The 22,374-nt window shown below is 40.9% G+C and overlaps 1 protein-coding gene across 8 annotated transcripts in view; it reads right to left on the bottom strand.

Annotated features, from left to right (window-relative positions):
- Positions 1-22,374, bottom strand: part of DENND4A (DENN domain containing 4A) — a 107,024-nt gene that overhangs the window by 44,226 nt on the left and 40,424 nt on the right. For all 8 annotated transcript variants that reach the window (XM_081965191.1, XM_081965190.1, XM_081965189.1 and 5 more), the window contains 5 exons: positions 19,253-19,428; positions 17,091-17,191; positions 14,773-14,991; positions 11,315-11,460; positions 3,120-3,253 (listed from right to left, as the gene is read on the bottom strand). In XM_081965191.1, the coding sequence (XP_081821317.1) occupies positions 3,120-3,253; positions 11,315-11,460; positions 14,773-14,991; positions 17,091-17,191; positions 19,253-19,428 (776 nt within the window). The remainder of the gene's footprint in view (positions 1-3,119; positions 3,254-11,314; positions 11,461-14,772; positions 14,992-17,090; positions 17,192-19,252; positions 19,429-22,374) is intronic.

Genomic DNA, 22,374 nt, shown 5'->3' with positions numbered 1-22,374 from the left:
CCTGTACGAATTTATAAAAATTAAAAACTTAAGACCATAAAACCAATCATAAAAATTTAAAAATAAAACTGAGGTGGGAAAGCTGGAATTAGGCCAGGCCGGCTAGCTGAAACAGGTGGGTTTTAAGCTTCTGACGGAAGGAGCGGAGGTCAGTAGTCATTCTAATGTCGGGGGGGGAGGTCATTCCAGAGGGTCGGGCCCATCACAGAGAAGGCCCTTCCCCTAGGCGTCGCCCGCTGGCACAGCCTAGTGGACGGCACCCGGAGGAGTCCCTCTCTGTGTGAGCGAATCGGCCGGAGGGATGTATGGGGCAGGATACGATCCCACAAATAACTAGGTCTTGCCGTGTCATTGCTCGAAAACTAGTTGCTGTTCAGGAAACTCTACACTTACTTAAATTTCAGTATTTAACCAGGATGGGATTTTTTTATTCCACTCAGTTAGACTGACAACTTCATTAGTATTGACCACATTTAAGAATGCAGTTTATAAAGCTTATTTAGTTTTTAGGGAACTGGCAGAAACAACAGCCCATGAAAATCAATACTAAACCATAGATTCATTCGATAGAGAAAATTAGATGATGAATGAAAATGGGAGCCTCAGAATGAGTGGAAAACAACAGGAAAACAATTATTGTTTGGGACATCAAATAATTAAATTCATTACATGCATTTTATCTTACTTGGTACGAGACGCTTTTTAGCTGTTGCTGAAGTACAACAAAAAGGCTGTTTGAGCTCAAGCAAGAAATATCTGTTAGAAAGGCGAGGCGCTGAAATTTTAAACCCCTTTCAAAATGAAGCTCAGTATATAGAATATTCTGCAGTCATTCAGGCTGAATATGATATAAACCTACTGTATGTGACTACAGTCTGTTCATTGTTCATTGAGATTGCTCACTGCCAACCTCTGAAGCTGACATTCTAAATAGGAGCCATATTTCTACGTGCATTTGAACACACTAGGAAGCATCCCAGTACCAAATCCATGCATCACTAAAATGTGCCTGTTTAAACCCACTGAAATGATTGCAATCAAGAAGATGAAAACCGCCATTAATTAAAATCATTCAGCTGTAGAAAGCTGCGAGAATGTTTTCTGCCAATAAGGCTCCACACCACTGGTGAAATTCAATTTTTTCTGTGGGCGTGGCTTGGTGGGTGTGGCAGGGGGAAGGATACTGCAAAATCTCCATTCCCTCCCCACTCCAGGGGAAGGATACTGCAAAATCTCGATTCCCTCCCTACTCCCAGGGAAGGATACTGAAAAATCTCCATTCCCTCCCCACTCTAAGGGAAGGATACTGCAAAATCTCCATTCCCTCCTCACTCCAGGGGAAGGATACTGCAAAATCTCCATTCCCTCCACACTCCAGGGGAAGGATACTGCAAAATCTCTAGTCCCTCCCCACTCCAGGGGAAGGATACTGAAAAATATCCATTCCCTCCCCACTCCAAGGGAAGGATACTGTAAAATCTCCATTCCCTCCTCACTCCAGGGGAAGGATACTGAAAAATCTTCATTCCCTCCCCACTCTAGAGGAAGGATACTGTAAAATCTTTATTCCCTCCTCACTCTAGGGGAAGGATACTGTAAAATCCCCATTCCCTCCACACTCCAAGGGAAGGATACTGAAAAATATCCATTCCCTCCCCACTCCAAGGGAAGGATACTGTAAAATCTCCATTCCCTCCTCACTCCAGGGGAAGGATACTGAAAAATATCCATTCCCTCCCCACTCCAAGGGAAGGATACTGTAAAATCCCCATTCCCTCCACACTCCAGGGGAAGGATACTGCAAAATCTCCAGTCCCTCCCCACTCCAAGGGAAGGATACTGTAAAATCCCCATTCCCTCCACACTCCAAGGGAAGGATACTGCAAAATCTTTATTCCCTTCCCACTCCAAGGGAAGGATACTGAAAAATCTCCATTCCCTTCCTACTCCAAGGGAAGGATACTGAAAAATCTTTATTCCCTTCCCACTCCAGGGGAAGGATACTGAAAAATATCCATTCCCTCCCCACTCCAGGGGAAGGATACTGAAAAATATCCATTCCCTCCCCACTCCAAGGGAAGGATACTGTAAAATCCCCATTCCCTCCACACTCCAGGGGAAGGATACTGCAAAATCTCCAGTCCCTCCCCACTCCAAGGGAAGGATACTGTAAAATCCCCATTCCCTCCACACTCCAAGGGAAGGATACTGCAAAATCTTTATTCCCTTCCCACTCCAAGGGAAGGATACTGAAAAATCTCCATTCCCTTCCTACTCCAAGGGAAGGATACTGAAAAATCTTTATTCCCTTCCCACTCCAGGGGAAGGATACTGAAAAATATCCATTCCCTCCCCACTCCAAGGGAAGGATACTGTAAAATCCCCATTCCCTCCACACTCCAAGGGAAGGATACTGCAAAATCTCCATTTGCCGGTTCTCCGAACTGCTCAAAATTTCTGCTACCAGTTCTCCAGAGCCTGTCAGAACCTGCTGAATTTCACCCCTACTCCACACCCATTTGCACCATTCAGGTGACCCTGAGGACACAGACAAACCTCCAAGTGGCCTCAACGTCTCTCTAAAAGGATGCAAATGACCAGCTTTCTGTATAAATCCTTCCTTCCCCCACCATCCAAAGTCAGAGCCTAAGAAGCTGCTTGAATGAGAAGCGAAACGTCTTCAAAGAAAAACCACGAAAGTCCAGTTGCCTCCTGAAAAAGCATCATTGGGGCAACTACGACCCGGATGACTTAGAACTTCTACGGACTATACAGCTATCGGCTATACAGTTTGGGATGAAGACCCTTAAAATGGTGTGGGAGTATGACTGCATTTCCAGAAAAATTGCAGACTACAAGAACCATCTGCACTACTCAGGTGACCCTGAGGACACAGATAAACCTCCAAGTGGCCTCAACGACTCGCTAAAAGGATGCAAATGACCAGCTGTCTGCAAGGAGTGTCAATCCTTCCATTCCCCACCATCCAGTCAGAGTTGAAGAAGCTTCTTGGATGAGAAGCGAAACGTCTTGAAAGAAAAACAAGAAAGTCTATTTGCCCCTTGGGAAAAAGGACCATTGGCATATCACCGGATGGCTGGAAAGATCCCCATGATTACCTGTATTGATATGGGAGTTCCTCTCCGTTGGGCAGGTGAGGAATCTCTGGGGGAGTTACGAAGACGGTGTGCTCGCTCTTGTGGGACTCATCGAGTTCTATAAGCCGCGTGTCGCCTGTCTTGTCTATATCCACCTGTCCAAAACGGATAAAAATACATTATATTCCATGCCAGGAAGTTAGGAGTCCTTTATTCAGTGAGCTTTTGCAAACAGTTGCCAGGATGCAGATTAAGGGATAACGTTAAAAACCTTTATTAAAAACTACTTTGCTGGTATTATTTGTAATTCTACAATCTGGTAGAAAAAGAGGATAATCTTTTTTCTTGCATTCTTTTCTGACTGGACTCTATCAGGTTGTTTTCAACACATTTCTTTCTAAAGATACCTGCTCTGTGAAGAGACTGCTTTCATGCAGTGTTTCTCAACCTTGCCAACTTTAAGATGAGTGGACTTCAACTACCCAGAATTCCCCAGCCAGCATGCAGAAGAATATACATTTTTAAAGTGGTTATGTTTGAGAAAACACAGGCTTTTGTGTAATGGTCTCATGCTTGTACATTGCACACCAGAACAACTAGACACAAGGACAGTGTTTCCCCCACCCCATGTCACCACTCTGCTAAAAAAGTAACTCCCACAACACTCTCAAACTATTTAGTAAGGCTGTATTACTATTATTCTTTTAATCTTTCCTATTATCTATCTCTTTTTCTACTTATAACTTTTGCTTGTATCTTTACAATTTATATTGTTTTATTTAGTTTCCTAGTATGATTTATGTTGATTGCTTATATAGTCTCCTATGACTCTCACTAAGTGTTGTATCTTATGATTTATGATGAATGTATTTTTATGATGGCTATGCTCATGATTATAGCTTTTATGTACACTAAGAGCTTATGCACCAAAGACAAATTCCTTTAGTGTCCAATCACACTTGGCCAATAAAGAATGTTCTGTTCTATTCCATTCCATTCCTATTCCATTCTCCTGCAAACATTTTTGCAATTGTTCAGCCCCTTTGCAGAGATAATGCAGAGATAATGTGAAGTAACTTTTTTTTTGGATTTAGGTATTGATTTAAATCAACAAGCTTGCTTAGCTGTGTTTAACAACATTTTACAAGAAATTCTATGTGCCACTTTCTTAAAAGCATTTTTTTTTCTACACAGGATCCTATGTCACTGAGTCTCAACCGAAAACATGTTTTCCTGCCAGCTGAAGAACTTGTCATCAATAAAATGGCACCTGGGGGAGCTGGTCCTCTTTCTACAGCATGCAGGAAATGTGCTTAATTTTCATAGTTGCTATGCTCATTCCTCTCAGGTGCCTGATGAGTAGTTTTCGTATTTGCAGCCATTAGCCCAAGGGGATTCTTGCAAAAATAAATGTTACTGCCTTCGAAAGACTTCCACAGTGCACAGAAATCTCAAATTACTGTCTTCAAAAGGCTTCCATGGAGCACAGAAATGTCATAGCTTGCTCTCAATGAGACTGGGAGCAAGCCATGCACATGTTAATTACTTGGACAGATTATAAAATCTGTCTGAAGCAAAACGGTGCTGAGGATAAACCTCATTATAGAAACACATTATAAATGCAAGCTATACTGAAGCTATGGCATCTCACACTGCATTATTCCATTTCTTTTTCTTTTTCAACACCCAATGGAAATTACCACATCAATCAAAAGTGGACTATTAATATTTTGAACAAGAATGGGTCTTTGGGTCAAGATCACACAGAAAAGGAAAAATGGAAAAGCAAAATAATATAACAGAAGCAACCAAAGAAAAATCAATTGCTCTGAAGTTGGTTAATCATCCCATCCAGGAATAGAAGTTCTCGTAGGACAATACCTTTGATGGGGAATTAAAGAAGGCCTGGATTCTACACTGAAGAAGAGATTGACCTCAGGGGTCTAGATAATCCCATCCAAAGGGAGGTTTCTAGGATTTATCATAAAGTTAATCTATTCTTGGAACAGAGCGATAGTAAATAAAGAGTATCCTTTGTCAGCCTGAGCAGGAAGTGGCTATTTGGTTCCATATACGATTTGCTGAAGTTGTTCATCCAAAACATAACTCTCTTCAAGTGAAGGCATCTAGGTAACATCACCAGACATGATTCAGTTTTGGTCCCCACATTACAAAAAAGATGTTGAGATTTTGAGAAAAAATGCAAAGAAGAGCAATTATGCAGAGGATGTAAAGAAGGGCAATTAAGATGATTAAAGGCCTGGAGACATATGAAGAACGGTTGACGGAATTGGGTAGGACTAGTCTAAGGAAAAGAAGAACTAGGGGTGACAGGATAGCAGTGCTTGAATATTTGAGGGCTGCCACAAAAAAGAGGAAATCAACTTATTTCCCAAAGCACCAGAAGGCAAGACAAGAAGCAATGGATGGAAACTAAACAGAGAAGCAACCAAATTTCCTAGCAATAAGAACAATCAACCAGTGGAACGACTTGCCTCCAGATATTGTGGGTACTCCAACATTGGAGGATTTTAAGAAGAGACTGGACAGTCATAACAAGCAAAAGTCCATGTCCATTACTGAAATCAATCCTTCCCAGGATTAGGTCCTTGCTCTTCTACATTTAAAAACTGAGAAAATAAAAAAATAAGAAAATATTGGATAGCAGAAAGGTGGGACTAAATGTGAACTGTAATGTTTTTTAAACTATCCAATGCATCATTTCACTAATTGGCTCTCTTCAAACATTACATTCAAGAGTGAAATCCATACCTTCCACCCGCTCAACATTTCCAGAATACACATGAAACATAAATCTTGATTGGAGTTGTGTCCAAGTCACATTTGTGCATTTTAAAAAAATAGAACATGATAGCAGTATTCCAATATTTGACAAGGAAACAATGGATGGAAACTAATCAAGGAGAGAAGCAACTGGAAATAAGGAGAGACTTCCTAACAATGAGAACATTTAACCAGTGGAACAGCTTTGCCTTCAGACGTGGTGGGTCCTCCATCACTGGAGTCTTCTAAGAAGAGACTGAACAGCCACTTGTCTGAAATGGTACAGGATCTTCTGAGCATGGGGTTGGACTAGAAGACCTCAAAGGTCCCTTCCAGCTCTATTCTGATTGATCGCTTCTTCTATCAATATAGGTTAGTGACAGGTGAAGGAGAATTTCCACCTTTCATAAGCTGAAGAGAACACCTCTACTAGGTTGGGATCCTGGCAGGAGAGGTATGCTGTGTGACTTATTTGCTAATGCAATCTTTGAAGGATGATTTCCAAAGTGTCTTTCCTACGGCAAGCTCACTTTATATGCAACACACAACAATTAATCCCCAGTCACTTTCTGTTCTCTTAGGTTACACTTGAGGGACTCTAGGCAGATCTACTCTGTCACTTTTTCCCTGGAGGGAAAAGAAGAAAAACAAAAGGTTCTTATGTCTACCAAAAGGAGAGTGATTGTGATAATAAAGAGGGCTGTGAAAATATCTACAGACTCCTCACATCCTGGATATAAATTGTGTCAATTTCTACCATCAAAACGACACTATAGAGCAGTGTTTCTCAAACTTGGAGACTTTAAGTCCTGTGGACTTCAACTCCCAGAATTCCCCAGCCAGCTATGCTGGCTGGGGGATTCTGGGAGTTGAAGTCCACAGGACTTAAAGTCGCCAAGTTTGAGAAACACTGCTATAGAGCACTGAACACCACAACAACTAGACACAAGGAGTTTTTTCCTGAATGCCATCACTCTACTTAACAACTAATTCCCACAACACTGTCAAACTATTTACTAAGATTGTATTGCTATTATTCTTCTCTTCCTTCCTAGTACCTGTCTCTTCCCACTGATAACCATGTTGCTTGTATCTTTAAAATTTATATTGTTGTATTTGTTTCCTAGTATGATTTGATTGCTTATTAGTAACCTATGACCATCACTAAGTGTTGTATCTTATGATTCTTGATGAATGTATTCTATTTTATTTTTCTTTATGTCCGCTGAGAGCATCTGCACCAAAGACAAATTCCTTGTGTGTCCAATCACACTTGGCCAATAAGGAATTCTATTCTATTCTATTCTATTCTATTCCACACACACAATCCATATGAAATTTCTCCCTCTCAGAATGACATATAATGTGTTGAAGCAAAACAACAACAGAGAGTTTTGTTGATGTTGTACTTTAAGAATATACTTTATCCTTTCAATTTATACTTTAAAGAAGCCAGAGGCTAAATAAAATAAATAATACTCTAAAGTTAATATTTTGAAAACATGGTGTGGTACAAGTTTCCACAGACATAACCCTTCCTTGTAAGCCTATTGGTATTAGAGCCTACACATTATCCTTGTTTAACCCTTGCTTAGTGACTACCTCATTTAGTGACCATTTTCAGTTGCTTCAACAGTGATGAAAAAGCAACTTTGTGACCAAACCTCGCATCTACAACCTTCACAAGTCCTGTACGGCACAGAAAAGCTGAAGTAAGCAGCAGTGGTGGTTTCACTTAGTGACTGCTTCACTTAACAATCGAGTTGCTGATCCCAATTGGATTGTCATGAGGACAATCCTAGACAAGGATTGTCCTCATCGCTCATGAGAGCAAGAAAGAAAAGAATCAAATTGCAGAGGAAGGTTAACGTGTAACGTCTCACTAAATTTTAACATCTTGTCAGAAAAGCTGCGCCAAAGAAAGTGTGATCAAAAGAGTCTCTGAAAAAGTCAATTCACAAGGAAAGCCATTAAAGTGACAGACTTTAGATCTAAATATGCACCCAAACTTCAGATACAATATGCACACAAACGTGCCTTGGATAGATCAAGACAGACAAATATTTTGACAAGTACGAGGGAAGGGATGTGCAAATCTCCTCTCCTAAGTGCTGTGGTGGCTCAGTGGTTAGAATGCAGTATTGCAGGCTAATTTTGACTGCCGACTGCCAGCAGTTCAACAGTTTGAATCTCACCAGGCTCAAGGTTGACTCAGCCTTCCATCCTTCCAAGGTTGGTAAAATGGGGACCCAGATTGTTGGGGGCAAGAGGCTGACTCTGTAAACCGCTTAGAAAGAGCTTTAAAGCACTGTGAAGCAGTATATAAGTCCAAGTGCTATTGCTTGAGAAGGAAGGAAGGAAAGGAAAGGAAAGGAAAGGAAAGGAAAGGAAGGAAGGAAGGAAGGAAGGAAGGAAGGAAGATAAGAAAGAAGGAATGGAAATGCAAAGGAAGCCATAATGGTGCAGTGGTTAGAATGCAGTATTACAGGCTGACTCTCAACTGCCAGTAGTTCGGTCTGATGGGCTCAAGGTTGATTCAGACTCCCATCCTTCCAAGGTGGGTAAAATGAGGACCCAGATTGTTGGGGACAAGAGGCTGACTCTGTAAACCGCTTAGAGAGGGCTGTAAAGCTCTGTAAAGCGGTATATAAGTCTTAAGTGCTAATCTGGTCTGCTGTTCTGTTCTATTCTATTGCCATGGTAGTGCCATGGTTAGAATGCAGTATTGCAGGCTAACTCTGCCAACTGCCAGCAGTCTGATCCTGACCAGCTCAAGGTTGACTCAGCTTCCATCCTTCCAAGCTCAGTTAAATTCCCAGATTATTGGGGGAAATAGGCTGACTCTGTGAACCGCTTAGAAGGGGGCGGTAAAGCACTGTGAAACGGTATATAAGTCTAAGTGCTATTGCTACTGGAAAAGCAAACAGGGTTTGAGCAGCGTATCAGAGCTCCAAAAATGATTGAAGCCGGGGCTGTAAGGGATAAAATGGACTCCCTATGCAATTGTAAGTCTTCGGTTAGTCCTTGATTAACAACTTCAACGGGGACAAGCCACTCTGTTACTAAGTGACATCATCGTAAAGTATGATGTCCCTGTAATCATGCCGGATTATGACTGTTCTGGCATTTTTGGTTGCTGTGGTTAAGCAAATCACCATGGTCATTAAGTGAATCCATGGTTGTTAAGTGAACACCATGGTTATTAAGCAAACCCATTGATTGCTATGAGGTGTTCTTTACGAAAACCGGAAGTAAGCAAAAACATCATAAATCAAAGTCATGTTCTCAGACGCTGTTGAGAATTGAGTATAGCTCAGGCATGTCCAAAGTGCGGCCCGGGGGCCAAATGTGGCCCTTTTTCAAATTGCAAGCGGCCCACAGCCTCTTCTCCCCAGCAGAGTTATTTGTTTAGTCTTTCATAAAATACCGTATTTTTCGGAGTATAAAGATGCATCTTTTTCCCCTCAAAAAAGAGGCTAAAAATCTGGGTGCATCTTATACACTGAATACAGCATTTTTTGCCTCCCAAAACTCTGCCCCCTTCACCAAAATGGCTGTGCATAGCCTTTAGGAGGTTTTCAGAGCGCTCCTGAGGGCTGTGGAGGGCATAAATGAGCAAAAAACAGCCCGTTTTTTGCTCAACTTTGCCCCCCCCCCCCCAGGAGCACTCTAGAAGCCTCTTAAGGGCTATTCATGCCCTTTAAAAAAAAGGCCCATTTTCGTGGGAGAGTGCAGAAACTTTTTTTTTTAATTTGCCTTTTCAAAATCTTGGTGCGTCTTATACTCCGAAAAAGACGGTAGTCAATTCGCATTTAATGTTAAGGGTTCAAAGAATGTCAGGCTGAATGATCAGCCCCACACATTTTCACCTCACCAAATCTGGCCCTCCTTGCAAAAGGTTTGGACACCCCTGGTATAGCTAGTTTAGTGAAAAGGTATGATATGATAGCAGTGTTCCAATATTTGCAAGGCTGTGACAAAGAGCAGGGAGTCAACCTGTGTTATAAAGCTTCCAAAGGCAAGATGAAAACAACGGATAGAAGCTAATCAAAGAGAAATCCAACTTAGAACTAAGGAGGAATTTCCTGACACTTAAGAACATTGAACCAGTGGAATGACTTGTCTCCAGAAATTTTGGGAACTCCATCACTGGAGGCTTTTAAGAAGAGAATGGACAGCCACCTGTCTGGAATGATGCAGGGTTTCCTGCTTTAGCACAGGGCTAGACTAGAAGACCTTCAATGCCTCTTCCAATTCTGTTATTCTATGGGGTTTTTTTCACTGAAGAGCTTGCAACCAGGAGTTGAGAACTAATAATCTTTCTGTTACCCAACCCAATCTTCTAGACTGCTCTGAGTTCAAGAGAGTTTCGTATTTCCTTGCATCTTGCTTCAAGGCAACCTTTCTCTGGCTGGTCTCCTCCAGATGTTTGGGTAATTATCTCCCTATATAGACGTGGTGGTGCAGGAGGTTAGAGTGCAGTCCTGCAGGCTACTTCTGCTGACTCCCGGCTGCCTTCAATTTGGCAGTTCGAGTCTCACCAGGCTCCAGGTTTCCAGCCTTCCATCCTTCGGAGGTGGGTAAAATGAGGACCCAAATTGTTGCAGGACAATATGCTGACTGTAAACAGCTTAGAGAGGGCTGTAAAAACACTACGAAGCAGTATGTAAGTCTTAAGTGCTATTGCTATTGTATTCCTATTCCTATTCGCCATGGTCGCAAGTGGTTAAACTGCAGTATTGCAGGCTACTTCTGCTGACTGCAGGCTGCCTGCAATTTGGCAGTTCGAGTCTCACCAGGCTCAAGGTTGACTCAGCCTTCCATCCTTCCGAGGTGGGTAAAAGGAGGACCTAAATTGTTGGGGGACAATATGCTGGCTCTGTAAACCACTTAGAGAGGGCTGTAAAAGAACTATGAAGCGGTATATAAGTCTAAGTGCTATTGCTATATTCCTAGCAGACATGCCCAGATTGGGTAAGATGAGGAATGGCCTCTCCTAGACCAGCCAGGTAATTTACTGAAGTGGGGGAGAATAAAAGGGTCAAGTATCCTCTTGAAGCTGGTAGAGACATCTCCTCCCTGCTAGCTCAGTGAAAATAAAAAAAAAACAGCCATACCTTTCAAGCCAATTAACAAATAGAAGAAAAGGGGGTGTAAATCACAATATGCTTTTCTTGTTAGACCCTTTGGCAACTGTAGCCAAAGTGGGAGTCCCTCTATAGCAGGGGTGTCCAAACTTGGGAACTTTAAGACTTGTGGACTTCAACTCCCAGAATTCCCCAGCCAGCTGGCTGGGGAATTCTGGGAGTTGAAGTCCACAAGTCTTAAAGTTCCCAAGTTTGGACACCCCTGCTCTATAGCGTAGTGAGTGGACAAAAGTCCTTGGAGCAACAAGTACAGTCAGACAGGGTGTGACACCAGAGCACACTTACTTTATTTACACAGTCGTCAAAAAATGCAAGGCTTGCATCTTTATCGCTCACAAAAGAGCATTCTTCAATGAAGCGAATGAACATCTGGGTCTTAGTCATCATGGTATAAAACTTTTGATGTGAACGATCACGGCTTTTCAAGAACCCTGTAAGGTTAAAAAAAAAGAGAGAAGCTGCTGATCCCACTAGCAGAAAAACAAGGAGCAAATATTCCACGAACACAGGAAGAAATGAAATTGAGCACAACAAATTAATTCATACGCTCTCTAAGCCACATATATTTTGATCTGTGTGTGTGTGTGTGTGTGTGTGTGTGTGTGTGTATCTGTGTTTGTGTTCTATAGCCACCCAGAATCATTTATTTTGCAAAATGGGTGGCCATATAAATTAGATAGATAGATATTTAGATAGATAGATAGATAGATAGATAGATAGATAGATAGATAGATAGATGATAGATAGATAGATAATTTAGATAGATAGATAGATAGATAGATATTTAGATAGATAGATATTTAGATAGATAGATAGATATTTAGATAGATAGATAGATAGATAGATAGATAGATAGATAGATATTTAGATAGATAGATAGATAGATAGATAGATAGATAGATAGATAGATAGATGATAGATAGATAGATATGGGGGGAGGGAGAAGGGAGGGAGGGGGAAGGGAGGGAGACGGTGAGAGAGAGAGAGAGAGGGAGGGAGGGAGGGAGGGAGGGAGAGAGAGAGAGAGAGAGAGAAACTGAGTAAAATATTTAAATATTGCCAAATTCACAATAATCCATCTTGGATACAGATGTTTCCTGTATACTAAATTGTAATTTGCAAATTGAGTATTAGGATTGAATCACAGACTGTCCCCTTCCCTTCATTATCAGCATGCTAATCCTGATTGCTTTAAATCATGCTTTCTTGTTTCATCTGTGTCTTGCTACTCTTAATGCCAGACCTGATGATGGTTCTGTTTTAGTAAACTGGGATTTAACAATCCAGGAAATTTCCTGGGAAACCAAGTCACTGAACAGGTCACTTGTAGTTGGTTGACAACTGGAGTATGCGTTAAATCAATCAATCAATGACATTTTTTATTGACTATCAATGACCAACCCTAACTTTGGCCAACATTTTTGTCTGGTTTATTTTGAAAACTGCCTCTACGCTACTCTAATGAGGAAAAGGTTTCACTTTGTAATCTAAAGTCTGGGTGGTGTTATTTATGTATTTATTTAAATTTATTGGCCAGCTCACTTTGGTGGACTCTGGGAGGCCTAGAAAAAACTAGAAAACTAGAGAAAACAGAAAAACAGCTAAAAACTTTGTCTTGGGAGACATAGGATATTTAGGTCTATTACATACAACTGCCACTTAATACTAGAATTGATCAAATCCATCAACCGGCAAATTATATGTAGACTTAGAGTGCCAAGATCAGAAGCAACTGCAGAGACCTCGAGAGAAGCATTTTGATTTTTGCTGGATGCTTTGTTCGTATTGGGGTGACCACAGGGGAGAGTGGGTGCTCCATAGCACCAAAACGGTGGGTGGGACTGGAAAATCCAAGCCCCACCCCCCTTTTTGCATATGCATAACACCCATTATAAAGGGGGACAGTTTTGATCTACAACTGCTGATACCACAGACCTCCACAAATAATAATAATAATAATAATAATAATAATAATAATAATAATAATAATAATAATAAATATTTATTTCTTAGCCGCACCCTCTCCCGAAGGACTCGGGGTGGCGTACAACGAAACATATGAAATAAATATGTGGACAAAACAAACATATAACAGAGACATATACCGAGACATACACAAGGAGGAGGTCGGCTGACAAATAAAACAATTAAAATACAGTATTTAAAAACCCCTAGATAATTAAATAAAATATAATTAAAATACCCAATAAAAACCCGTCAGGAGCGATATGGTTAAATCAAAGTTAAGCCAGGCCAGCTGCTTGGAATAGGTGGGTCTTAAGCTTAATACGAAAGGATTAAGCCCCTAACTCGTGTTTTCTATTTCAGCCCAGCCTCCACATCAGTGTTTCTCAACCTGGAGAACTTTTTAGAAGAAAGCCTCCTATACTATCACCTCTTACAACACTAGACAACACCGTATCAATAGTAGAGACCTTCAAGTTTCTAGGTTCTATCGTGTCTCAAGACCTAAAATGGACGCCTAACATCAAAAACGTCATCAAAAAAGCACAACAAAGAATGTTCTAACTGTACCAACTCAGAAAGCTCAAACTGCCCAAGGAGCTGCTGATTCTGTCCTACAGAGCAATTATAGACTCTGTCATCTGCACCTCCATAACTGTCTGGTTTGGTTCTGCAACCCAACAAGACAGACACAGACTTCAGAGGATAACCAGAACTGCAGAAAAAACAATTACTGCCAACCTGCCCTCCATTGAGGACTGTATACTGCACGAGTAAAAGAGGGTTGTGAAAATATCTACAGACCCCTCACATCCTGGACACAAATTGTTTCAACATCTGCCCTCAAAACGACGCTATAGGGCACTGCACACCAGAACAACTACACACAAGAACAGTTTTTCCCAAATGCCATCTCTCTACTAAACAACTAATTCCCACAACACTGTAAAAATATTTACTAAGTCTGTATTACTATTCTTCTTCTCTTCCTTCCTAGTACCTATCTCTTCCCACTTATCACTATAACCATGTTGCTTGTATCTTTACCATTTATATTGCTTTGTTTGTTTCCTAGTATGATTTGATTGCTTATTAGTAGCCTACGAGTATCGCTAAGTGTTGTATCTTATGATTCTTGATGAATGTATTTTATTTTTCTTTATGAACACTGAGAGCATCTGCACCAAAGACAAATTCCTTGCGTGTCCAATCACACTTGGCCAATAAAGAATTCTATTCTATTGAGGAGGAGAGAATGAAAGGAAGACGGGGGAAAGAAGAAAGAGGTAGGGAAAGAAGGGTGGAAGGGAGAGGAAGAGAAGGAGAGAGGGTAGGAAGGGGAAGAGGAACAGTAGGAGTAGGAGAAAGGTAAGGGAAGAAGGAAGGGGAAGGAGAGGAGGAAGGAAGGAAGTAGAGAAGGGAGGGAGGGAGAAAAGAAAGGGAAAAGAAGGTGGTGTTACAACAGGAGGAAGGGATGGTAAATAAAGCAACCCAAATTGTATATTATAACCTATTAAATGAAATAATAAATGTATAAGAATGACAAATGTAAGGAAGAATAACAATTATGTGAATGTATACTTAAAATGGTATGTAAGAAAATAAAAAATAAAAAAAACATTTTGGAAAAAAAAAGAATTCTATTCTATTTAAGATTTGTGGACTTCAATTCTGGGAGTTGAAGTCCACCCATCTTAAAGATGGACTAAGGTTGAGAAAAAACTGCTCCAAATCTCTAGCTAACTTAAATGCTTACGAACACAGAGGCTCTGGCTTACCTTGCAGTTCAAACAGGGAGCTTGCATCGGTGGCAGTTTCCGAAGGGGCTTGCGTAATAGGCCGTAGGTAGGACCTGTAACCTTTCAGGATCGAAGCCATAAACGTGAGAAACGCCTCTTGAATTTCTACATCCAACAGGTGTAGCTTGGAGCCTGATTGAAAATCGTAGTCATTCATAGCCAGCTCCATTAAAGCATCGTCACGGGGTCTCTGCTGCACTGCGGGTTAAAAAATATAAAAGGAGAAATGTCAAAACATAGTTATATTTAAAGAATGACGGAGGTGGAAGGGACTTTGGGTAGGTCTTCTAGTCCAACCCCCTTCTCCAGCAGGAGACCTCTACCATTCTGGACAAATGGCTGTCTGGACTCTTCTTAAAATCCTCCAGTGATGGAAAAACCCACAATTTATTTACTTATGAAACTTATATCCCACCCATCTTCCTGTTACACAGCAACTCTGGATAGCTTACAGACAATGCCCCAAAGATGCTTTTTTCAGGAGGAAAGTAGACTTCCTTGTTTTTTTTCTTTTGAAGGCTTTTGCTTCTTTTGCTTCTCGTCCAAGGAGCTTCTTCAGCTCTGACAGGATAGTGGGGAATGGAACATAGGATTTATATTCCTTGCAGACAGCTGGTCATTTGCATCCTTTCTTGAGGGTTGTTGAAACCCTTGGAGGTTCATCTGTTCCTCAAGAGTCACCTGAATGGTGGTCCTGGTTCCTGTCGTCTGCAATGAGCTGAAGAAGCTTCTTGGGTGAGAAACGAAACGTCTTCAAAAGAAGAAAACAAGAAAGTCCACTTGCCTCCTGAAAAAGCACCTTTGGGACAACCAGGATCTGGATGACGGAGAATCTCTACAGACTTACAGACAATAGAAGCATGAAAAGATAACATACAACCATTAAAAATGAAGGAAGATTAAAGAAAAGACTAAATTATTAAAGATGCTTAGTATTGACCACAGTAGTTCTTTCTCCTCTGCCAGGCTGATTTCGCTGAAACTCGGTTCATGATCTGATCGCACTAGATGCATTTTGCTAGCAGTGACACTGACCTTCTCAAACCTGCAGGACAGCTGATTTGCACCCAGAAAGCACAATTCAGAAGCAACAAAGGCTGCCCCCAGTGAGGTGGGGTTAAATCTGATTTAGGCACAGTGTCAACTGTCCAACTAGTGGGCTCAAAATAAGGAAACACTCTCAGGAGCTTTGAATTCCCAAAAGTAGAACTTTATTGAATACGCCATTGTGGTACTGAAGAATCAAAACCAGCTCTGGTTTCCTGAGCAAATGCTTGCCTAGTTAAACAATGGCTTCCCTTTCTCCCCACCCCTGGGTGATAACACTGTCCAATTATGAAACATCCTTTTGTTTTGGGAACAGTCCACCTCCTTCTCAAGAACCTGCAGTCGTGACCTTGACGGTTGCCAGGATCTGTGCCCAACTTCTCAGCGTTCCATCTTCCCCTTCCACCCCGTTTATTGGCAAGTTGAATAGTGATAAGAGTTTGAAAGAAGCAAAGAGTTTCCATCGTGACACACAGTCAACATCCAAGGTCCAGGAGAACTTTCTAAAGAAGTCTGAGCTTCTCAACCTTCTGAACTTTAAAACTCTAGGACTTCAACTCCTAGAGTTGACAAGGTTAAGAAATATTGCTCTAAGGCAGGGGTGTCAAAACTCGATTTCATTGAGGGCCGCATCAGGATTGTGTTTGACATGGGAAGGGGTGGCCAGCTCGACATCACTCGTGTCGGGGGCGCTTGTGGTGGCCCGAGCGCTCTACCAGCGAAAATGGGCTCCTGAGCTCCGTTTCAGCTGCGACAGCCTCCTGCAACCCTCTTACAGTGAAAACAGATTTGGGGAGGGATGGGCTCCTGAGCTCCGTTTCAGCTGCGACAGCCTCCTGCAACCCTCTTACAGTGAAAACAGATTTGGGGAGGGATGGGATGGAGTTCCGTTTTCTCTGGCAAAGGCACCGTGGCATGTTCCTTTGCTGTTTCCAGGGCAGCCCCGTGGGCCAGATCTAAGCACCTGCGGGCCAGATCTGGCCCCTGGGCCTTGAGTTTGACACCCCTGCTCTAAGGATTTAAATAAAAGGGTTGTTTTTAAACTTTAGCCAGGGTTGCAAAGGAAGTGACACATCATGCAAATGAGATGCTGGGTCCCTCGGTACTACTTCCCCAAGCACACATTTCCTTCTGTATAACCTGAATCTAACTTCCCTCTGCTCCTCGACGTGAAAAAGGGTTTCACTATCATAGTATACCACAACCACAACCACAATCACAGAGGGTCTTCTGGGCCCTCCTTCACTTACATGCTGCCAGCTGATGATACAAGTGATTTAGAGTGCTCATCAGTTTCTTACAAGGCTTCTTCGGCAAGATCTTCCATGCGATCGTTCGCTTATCTCCTGGCCTGGAATCCAAAGGGAAATGTGAGAGATTAAGAGCCATGGTGGCGCAGTCGTTAGAGTGCAGTACTGCAGGCTCCTTCTGCTGCCTGCCGGCTGCCAACAGTTTAAACAGTTCGATTCTCACCAGGCTCAAGGTTGACTCAGCCTTCCATCCTTCCGAAGTGGGTAAAATGAGGACCCAGATTGTTGGGGAAAATAGACTGACTCTGTAAACCACTGTGAAGTGGTATATAAATCTAAGTGCTATTACTATTCATTGAGGCCACATTTTGACTCAAATATTTGGTCAAATTTGAGCACCAGAACTCCCAGAAGTGATTTTTGCTTCAGTATTGTCAGCTGAACTTAATCCGGTGGAATGGAAATCTTCAATACCGTGTTTCCCTGAAAATAAGACAGGATCTCATTTTCTTTTGACCCCTGAAATAAGTGTTTGGCCTTATTTTCAGGGAGGTCTTATTATTTTTGAGGTGCAGGAGGCAGGGAGCGTGGTCACCTCAGGGCTGCTGCTGTGTTGCAATATTTTCAGGGAGGGCTTATTAGAAGCAAATATTTACTTCTGTCTTCTCATCTGCAAGGAAATCATTTCTATAATCTAGAAGGGGACCTAATTTGGGCCGCAGGTAGGACTGGTTAGGAGAAAAACCAAGTGTTTCAGAGGCAAGCAAAGAATGAAGAATCAGAGCGGTTATTATTACATTATTATTATTAAATTTATTTGCGCTTATCTCATGGTTTGAGGTGATTCTGCTTTTCCTTTCCTGGCATCATTATTTCACCCACGGCAATGTAGATGGGGATGACAAATTGCAGCAGGAAGGTTCCCTCCCCACCCAGAATGACCCAGCAAATATAAATAGAAAAACCAAATATGAATATTTATTCCTTTCCTTCCTGGATGCAGGCACTCTGGCTTTCTGGGTGAAGCTATTCTCAGCTTCTGCAAAAAAAAATTGCTTGTTGGGTTGCATAAAAGGAAGTTCACTTTTCCTGGAGCACGTGACTATTGCTTGGTACAAATGACAGATTCCTTAGTTGAGCGACAATATCCTTCATGGGGAATTGGTTCTGTCGAGCACTCGACACCCTATTTGAAATTCTCCTGCTCTGTCATTCAATCGCAAACTGCTCAAATTTTAGGTCTTCTAAAAGGGATTCGAACCACCGAACTGCCGACCTTTTTGATTGACAAGCTTAGCGTCTTAGCCACCGCGTCCCAATACCAAGTGTAACCATACACAAAACAGATTTCCAAGTTCGGGAGCAGTTAAACTTTAAATAAATTAGAATTTGTTCATGAAGGCCGTTTCCTTCACTTTACAGGCACATTTTCCCCTGCAATTTTTCCTTTTGCTGGAGCTGCTTAAAACCTGATCACCAAGTTGTATTTCATGTTCAGAAATGTGTTTTCACCCCAAGGACTTCAACTTTTTGTTGTAATAAAGCTTTTCCGAACGACTAAGAATAACGGAAGACTATCTGCTAAGCGTTTAAAAGATTAATTTGTACACGGACTGGCAAAAACAAATTGCTGAGGCAACCAATATGTCTTTGTCATTCACTAATGCACTGTTCCTGCAAAGCAAGGCAATAAAAGAAAACAAACAGATAATAGTCCTTACACGAACGTTTATCCTCTGATTGTAGTTCAGCATGAAATTTGTTAGGTAAAGGGCCAATTATTCTCTTAATCTCGCTTCCCAGTTTAAAGCTAATGCCAGTTTATTTTACAAGGCTATTGCAACATGAAATGGATTACAAGCACATGCTAAATAATTATATTTACTAAATGCAATTTGCCTCTGTGAGATATCTGATATCCAAGGATTAAATGCTTATCTTCAAAACAATGTTTTTAGCGCAATCAATTTACAGATTCAACTGTACGTTTTTCTACTGCTCAGTAAAAAAGGGACATCCGTGCAAATGTGAGCGGAGCCTTTCATTCCCTTCTCTGATAAATAATTTAGCAAACCTAGGAAAATTAATTTAAAAGTCTGCTGCCCCCATGAATTACATATTATTTAAAAAAAGCAAGGAAACGAAGCTCTCCAAACACTTACTGTGAAATGGTGTTTGTATCTAGGTCAACACAGCTAACATCTGGCGGTGGGTCATAAAGGTCAAAATATCTGGAATCGATTCCCACTATGAATGGACAGGGTGCGCTCAGAACATCAGCCAGGGCTAGAGGGCAGAGAGGAATGTACGGGCATGGCCAGTGGAAAGGAAAGATCATCTTTCAAAAGAGAAGAACAAACATGTTGAATGCAGATAGCCAAAAACAGGGTCGACAACCTGTAACTCTTGAACTCATTTCAACCCACCCAAAGAGATGATTTAGACCTTGAGCAAGAGTTCTGTGGGTCCCCAAAGAATCTGCTCTAATCAATGTCTATGGAGATTCAGGTCACAAAGGTGCTTTTCCAAAAGGCAATTGGACTTTCCTTTCTTTTTTTAAAGTTTGTTATTTTTTTTTTTACAAACGTATCAATGCGTGAACAGTGTGGCACCTGGGTGTCATACATTCTAATCAGAGGTGGGTTGCTCCCAGTTTGGCCAGTTTGGTGATTTGGCCTGGGTCGCAGAACCAGTAGCGAACCAGGCTGTCCATGCCCCCGAACAGGTTCCCTGGTCTTTTCTGCCGTTGCCGACATGTTTCTGCACATGCGCAGAACAAATTTCAGTCAACTGCGCATGCGTGAGCAACGCAAAGCGAATCGGTACCAACTGGTACAGGAACCCAGCCCTGATTCTAATACAAATAAAACTAATAGAATTAGTCATAGTTATTACTTTAAACCAACCTATATATTTCTAATAGTAGTACATATTTATATGCAATCTGTCATTATTCAGTTACTCCATGTTTTCTCTTATTATTGCTCTTATTTTATTATTGAAATGAATAATAATTATATTATTATTATTATTATTATTATTATTATTATTATTATTATTATTATTATTATTATTATTATTAAAGTGTATGCACTAATATTCCCCTTTTCTCTTATTTCTATCTCTTATTGTAACTTTTAATCATGTCATCCTTTGTTGAAAAGCATTTTCTTTCTATCCTACTGAAGAAAGATTAGATTAGCTTCTAATCATGTCACCTACTTACACAAAAAAAAGGAGAGAGGAAAAAAGAAGCAAATCAAAATAACACCAAAAATGAAAAATCATCTATCCATCATCTCATGCCCGCTTCAATACTTAGTTATGCTTATTTTCCTTTTTGACTTGAGCAATTGGACTTTCTTAGTTTTTCCACAAAGATTTACTTTACTTTACTTTATTTCGTATTTCTAGACCGCCCCCTCTCCCAAAAGGGACTCGGGGCGGTGTACAGTCAGGCTAAAACACAAATAGGATGCATATAAATAAATACATAAATACATAAATGGAGGAGGCTATATAAAACTGTACCTTCAAGTAAAGCATTAAAAGCAGTATTTAAAAACAACCCCTAAAAATACCCCAAAAAATTGAATTAAAAAAATTACCCATGAAATTCCCCAATTAAAATATCTGCCAGGAGGTAAGATAAAACTATGAGTGGGCCAGGCCGGCTAATCGAAACAGGTGAGTCTTTAGTTTTTGTCGGAAGGAGCAGAAGTCGGTGGTGGTTCTGATGTCGGGGGGGGGAGGTCATTCCAGAAAGATGTTTCATTTCTCTTCCAAGAAGCTTCTTCAGTTCTGACCTGACCTCCAGTCAGAACAGGAGAAGCTTCTTGGATGAGAAGGGAAAGGTCTTCAAGGAAAAACAAAGTCCAGTTGCCTTTTGAAAAAGCACCTTTGGGATGTTCTGCAGAAGAAAAAGAGGGTCTCAGACTATAAGCATCTCAAAGGATCTATACATTCTTGTTATTAGGAGATAATCTTGGAATGTTCATTTTATTGATTGTACTTATTGGTCCATGACTGAAACAAATCTATCTGATTCTGCTTGATCCTCCATGTGGACTAGCATATTATTATGCCTGGAAAAAGTTGTTTCTTGACAAAAGAAAGGTTGTCTACCTTGGAAGAAAAGGGAACACTCACAAACCATGTTCTACTTTCAATACTCACACATCATTATTGAAAGTAGCCATTCCTTTCTTTTAAAATATTAATTAAGCCAATGGATAGATACAGTTGGGAAATTTTCATCAATAAACCACTTGAAACAATAGTATTAATAATAACACATGATTATTTATTGATATACCTATATTAAAGTGCTCTTCTCTGCACTCTAGAAAGAGTGCAGAGAAAAGTAACAAAGATGGATTAGGGGATTTGAGGCTAAAACATATGAAGAACGGTTGCAGGAACTGGGTATGTCTAGTCTGATGAAAAGAAGGATTAAGGGAGACATGATAGCAGTGTTCCAATAACCCAAGGGCTGCCCCAAAGAAGAGGGAGTCAAACTATTCTCCAAGGCACCTGAGGGCAGGACAAGAAACAATGGGTGGAAACTAATCAAGGAGAGAAGCAACTTAGAACTAAGGAGAAATTTCCTGACAGTTAGAACAATTAACCAGTGCCTCCAGAAGTTGTGAATGCTCCAACAATGGAAGTTTTTAAGAGAAGATTGGATAACCATTTGTCTGATGTGGTGTAGAGTTTCTTGCCTAAACAGGGGGTTGGACTAGAAGACCTCCTAGGTCCTTTCCAATTCTGTTATTCTATTCTATTCTATTCATTAGATTTATACCTGCCTTTTATTTATCTATTAATTTGTACGAAATGGAGAAGAACCTTTGACAAGGACTGTGCAAATGATCTGAGCTAGATGAATAACACGGCTCTATTCTATTCTATTCTATTTCTATTCTATTTCTATTCTATTTCTATTCTATTTCTATTCTATTTCTATTCTATTCTATTTTCTATTCTATTCTAATAATATTCTATTCTATATATTAGATTTATACCTCCTTTTTCCATCAACAAAAGGATGTTTTATTTATCTCTGTTAATCTGTACGAAATGGAGAACCTTTGACAAGAGTTGTGCTAATGATCTGAGCTAGAGGAATAATACGGCTCGGCAGCCATCTGTACAAACATCCTCAGGAGGTGAAAGCAGAACAAATAAAATGTTTAAAACATGACACTCAGCGTGAAGTGGAGGGCAGGGAGGGCTTGTGCTAGCTCAGTGGAATTTTTGACTTCATTTCTTTGAACAACTGGCC

This window comes from Natrix helvetica (assembly GCF_964273705.1).
Source record: "Natrix helvetica genome assembly, chromosome: 12".
Lineage (NCBI taxonomy): Eukaryota > Metazoa > Chordata > Lepidosauria > Squamata > Natricidae > Natrix > Natrix helvetica.
Note: the sequence above shows the minus strand (reverse complement) of the source record. Positions and strands in the feature narration are given on the sequence as shown.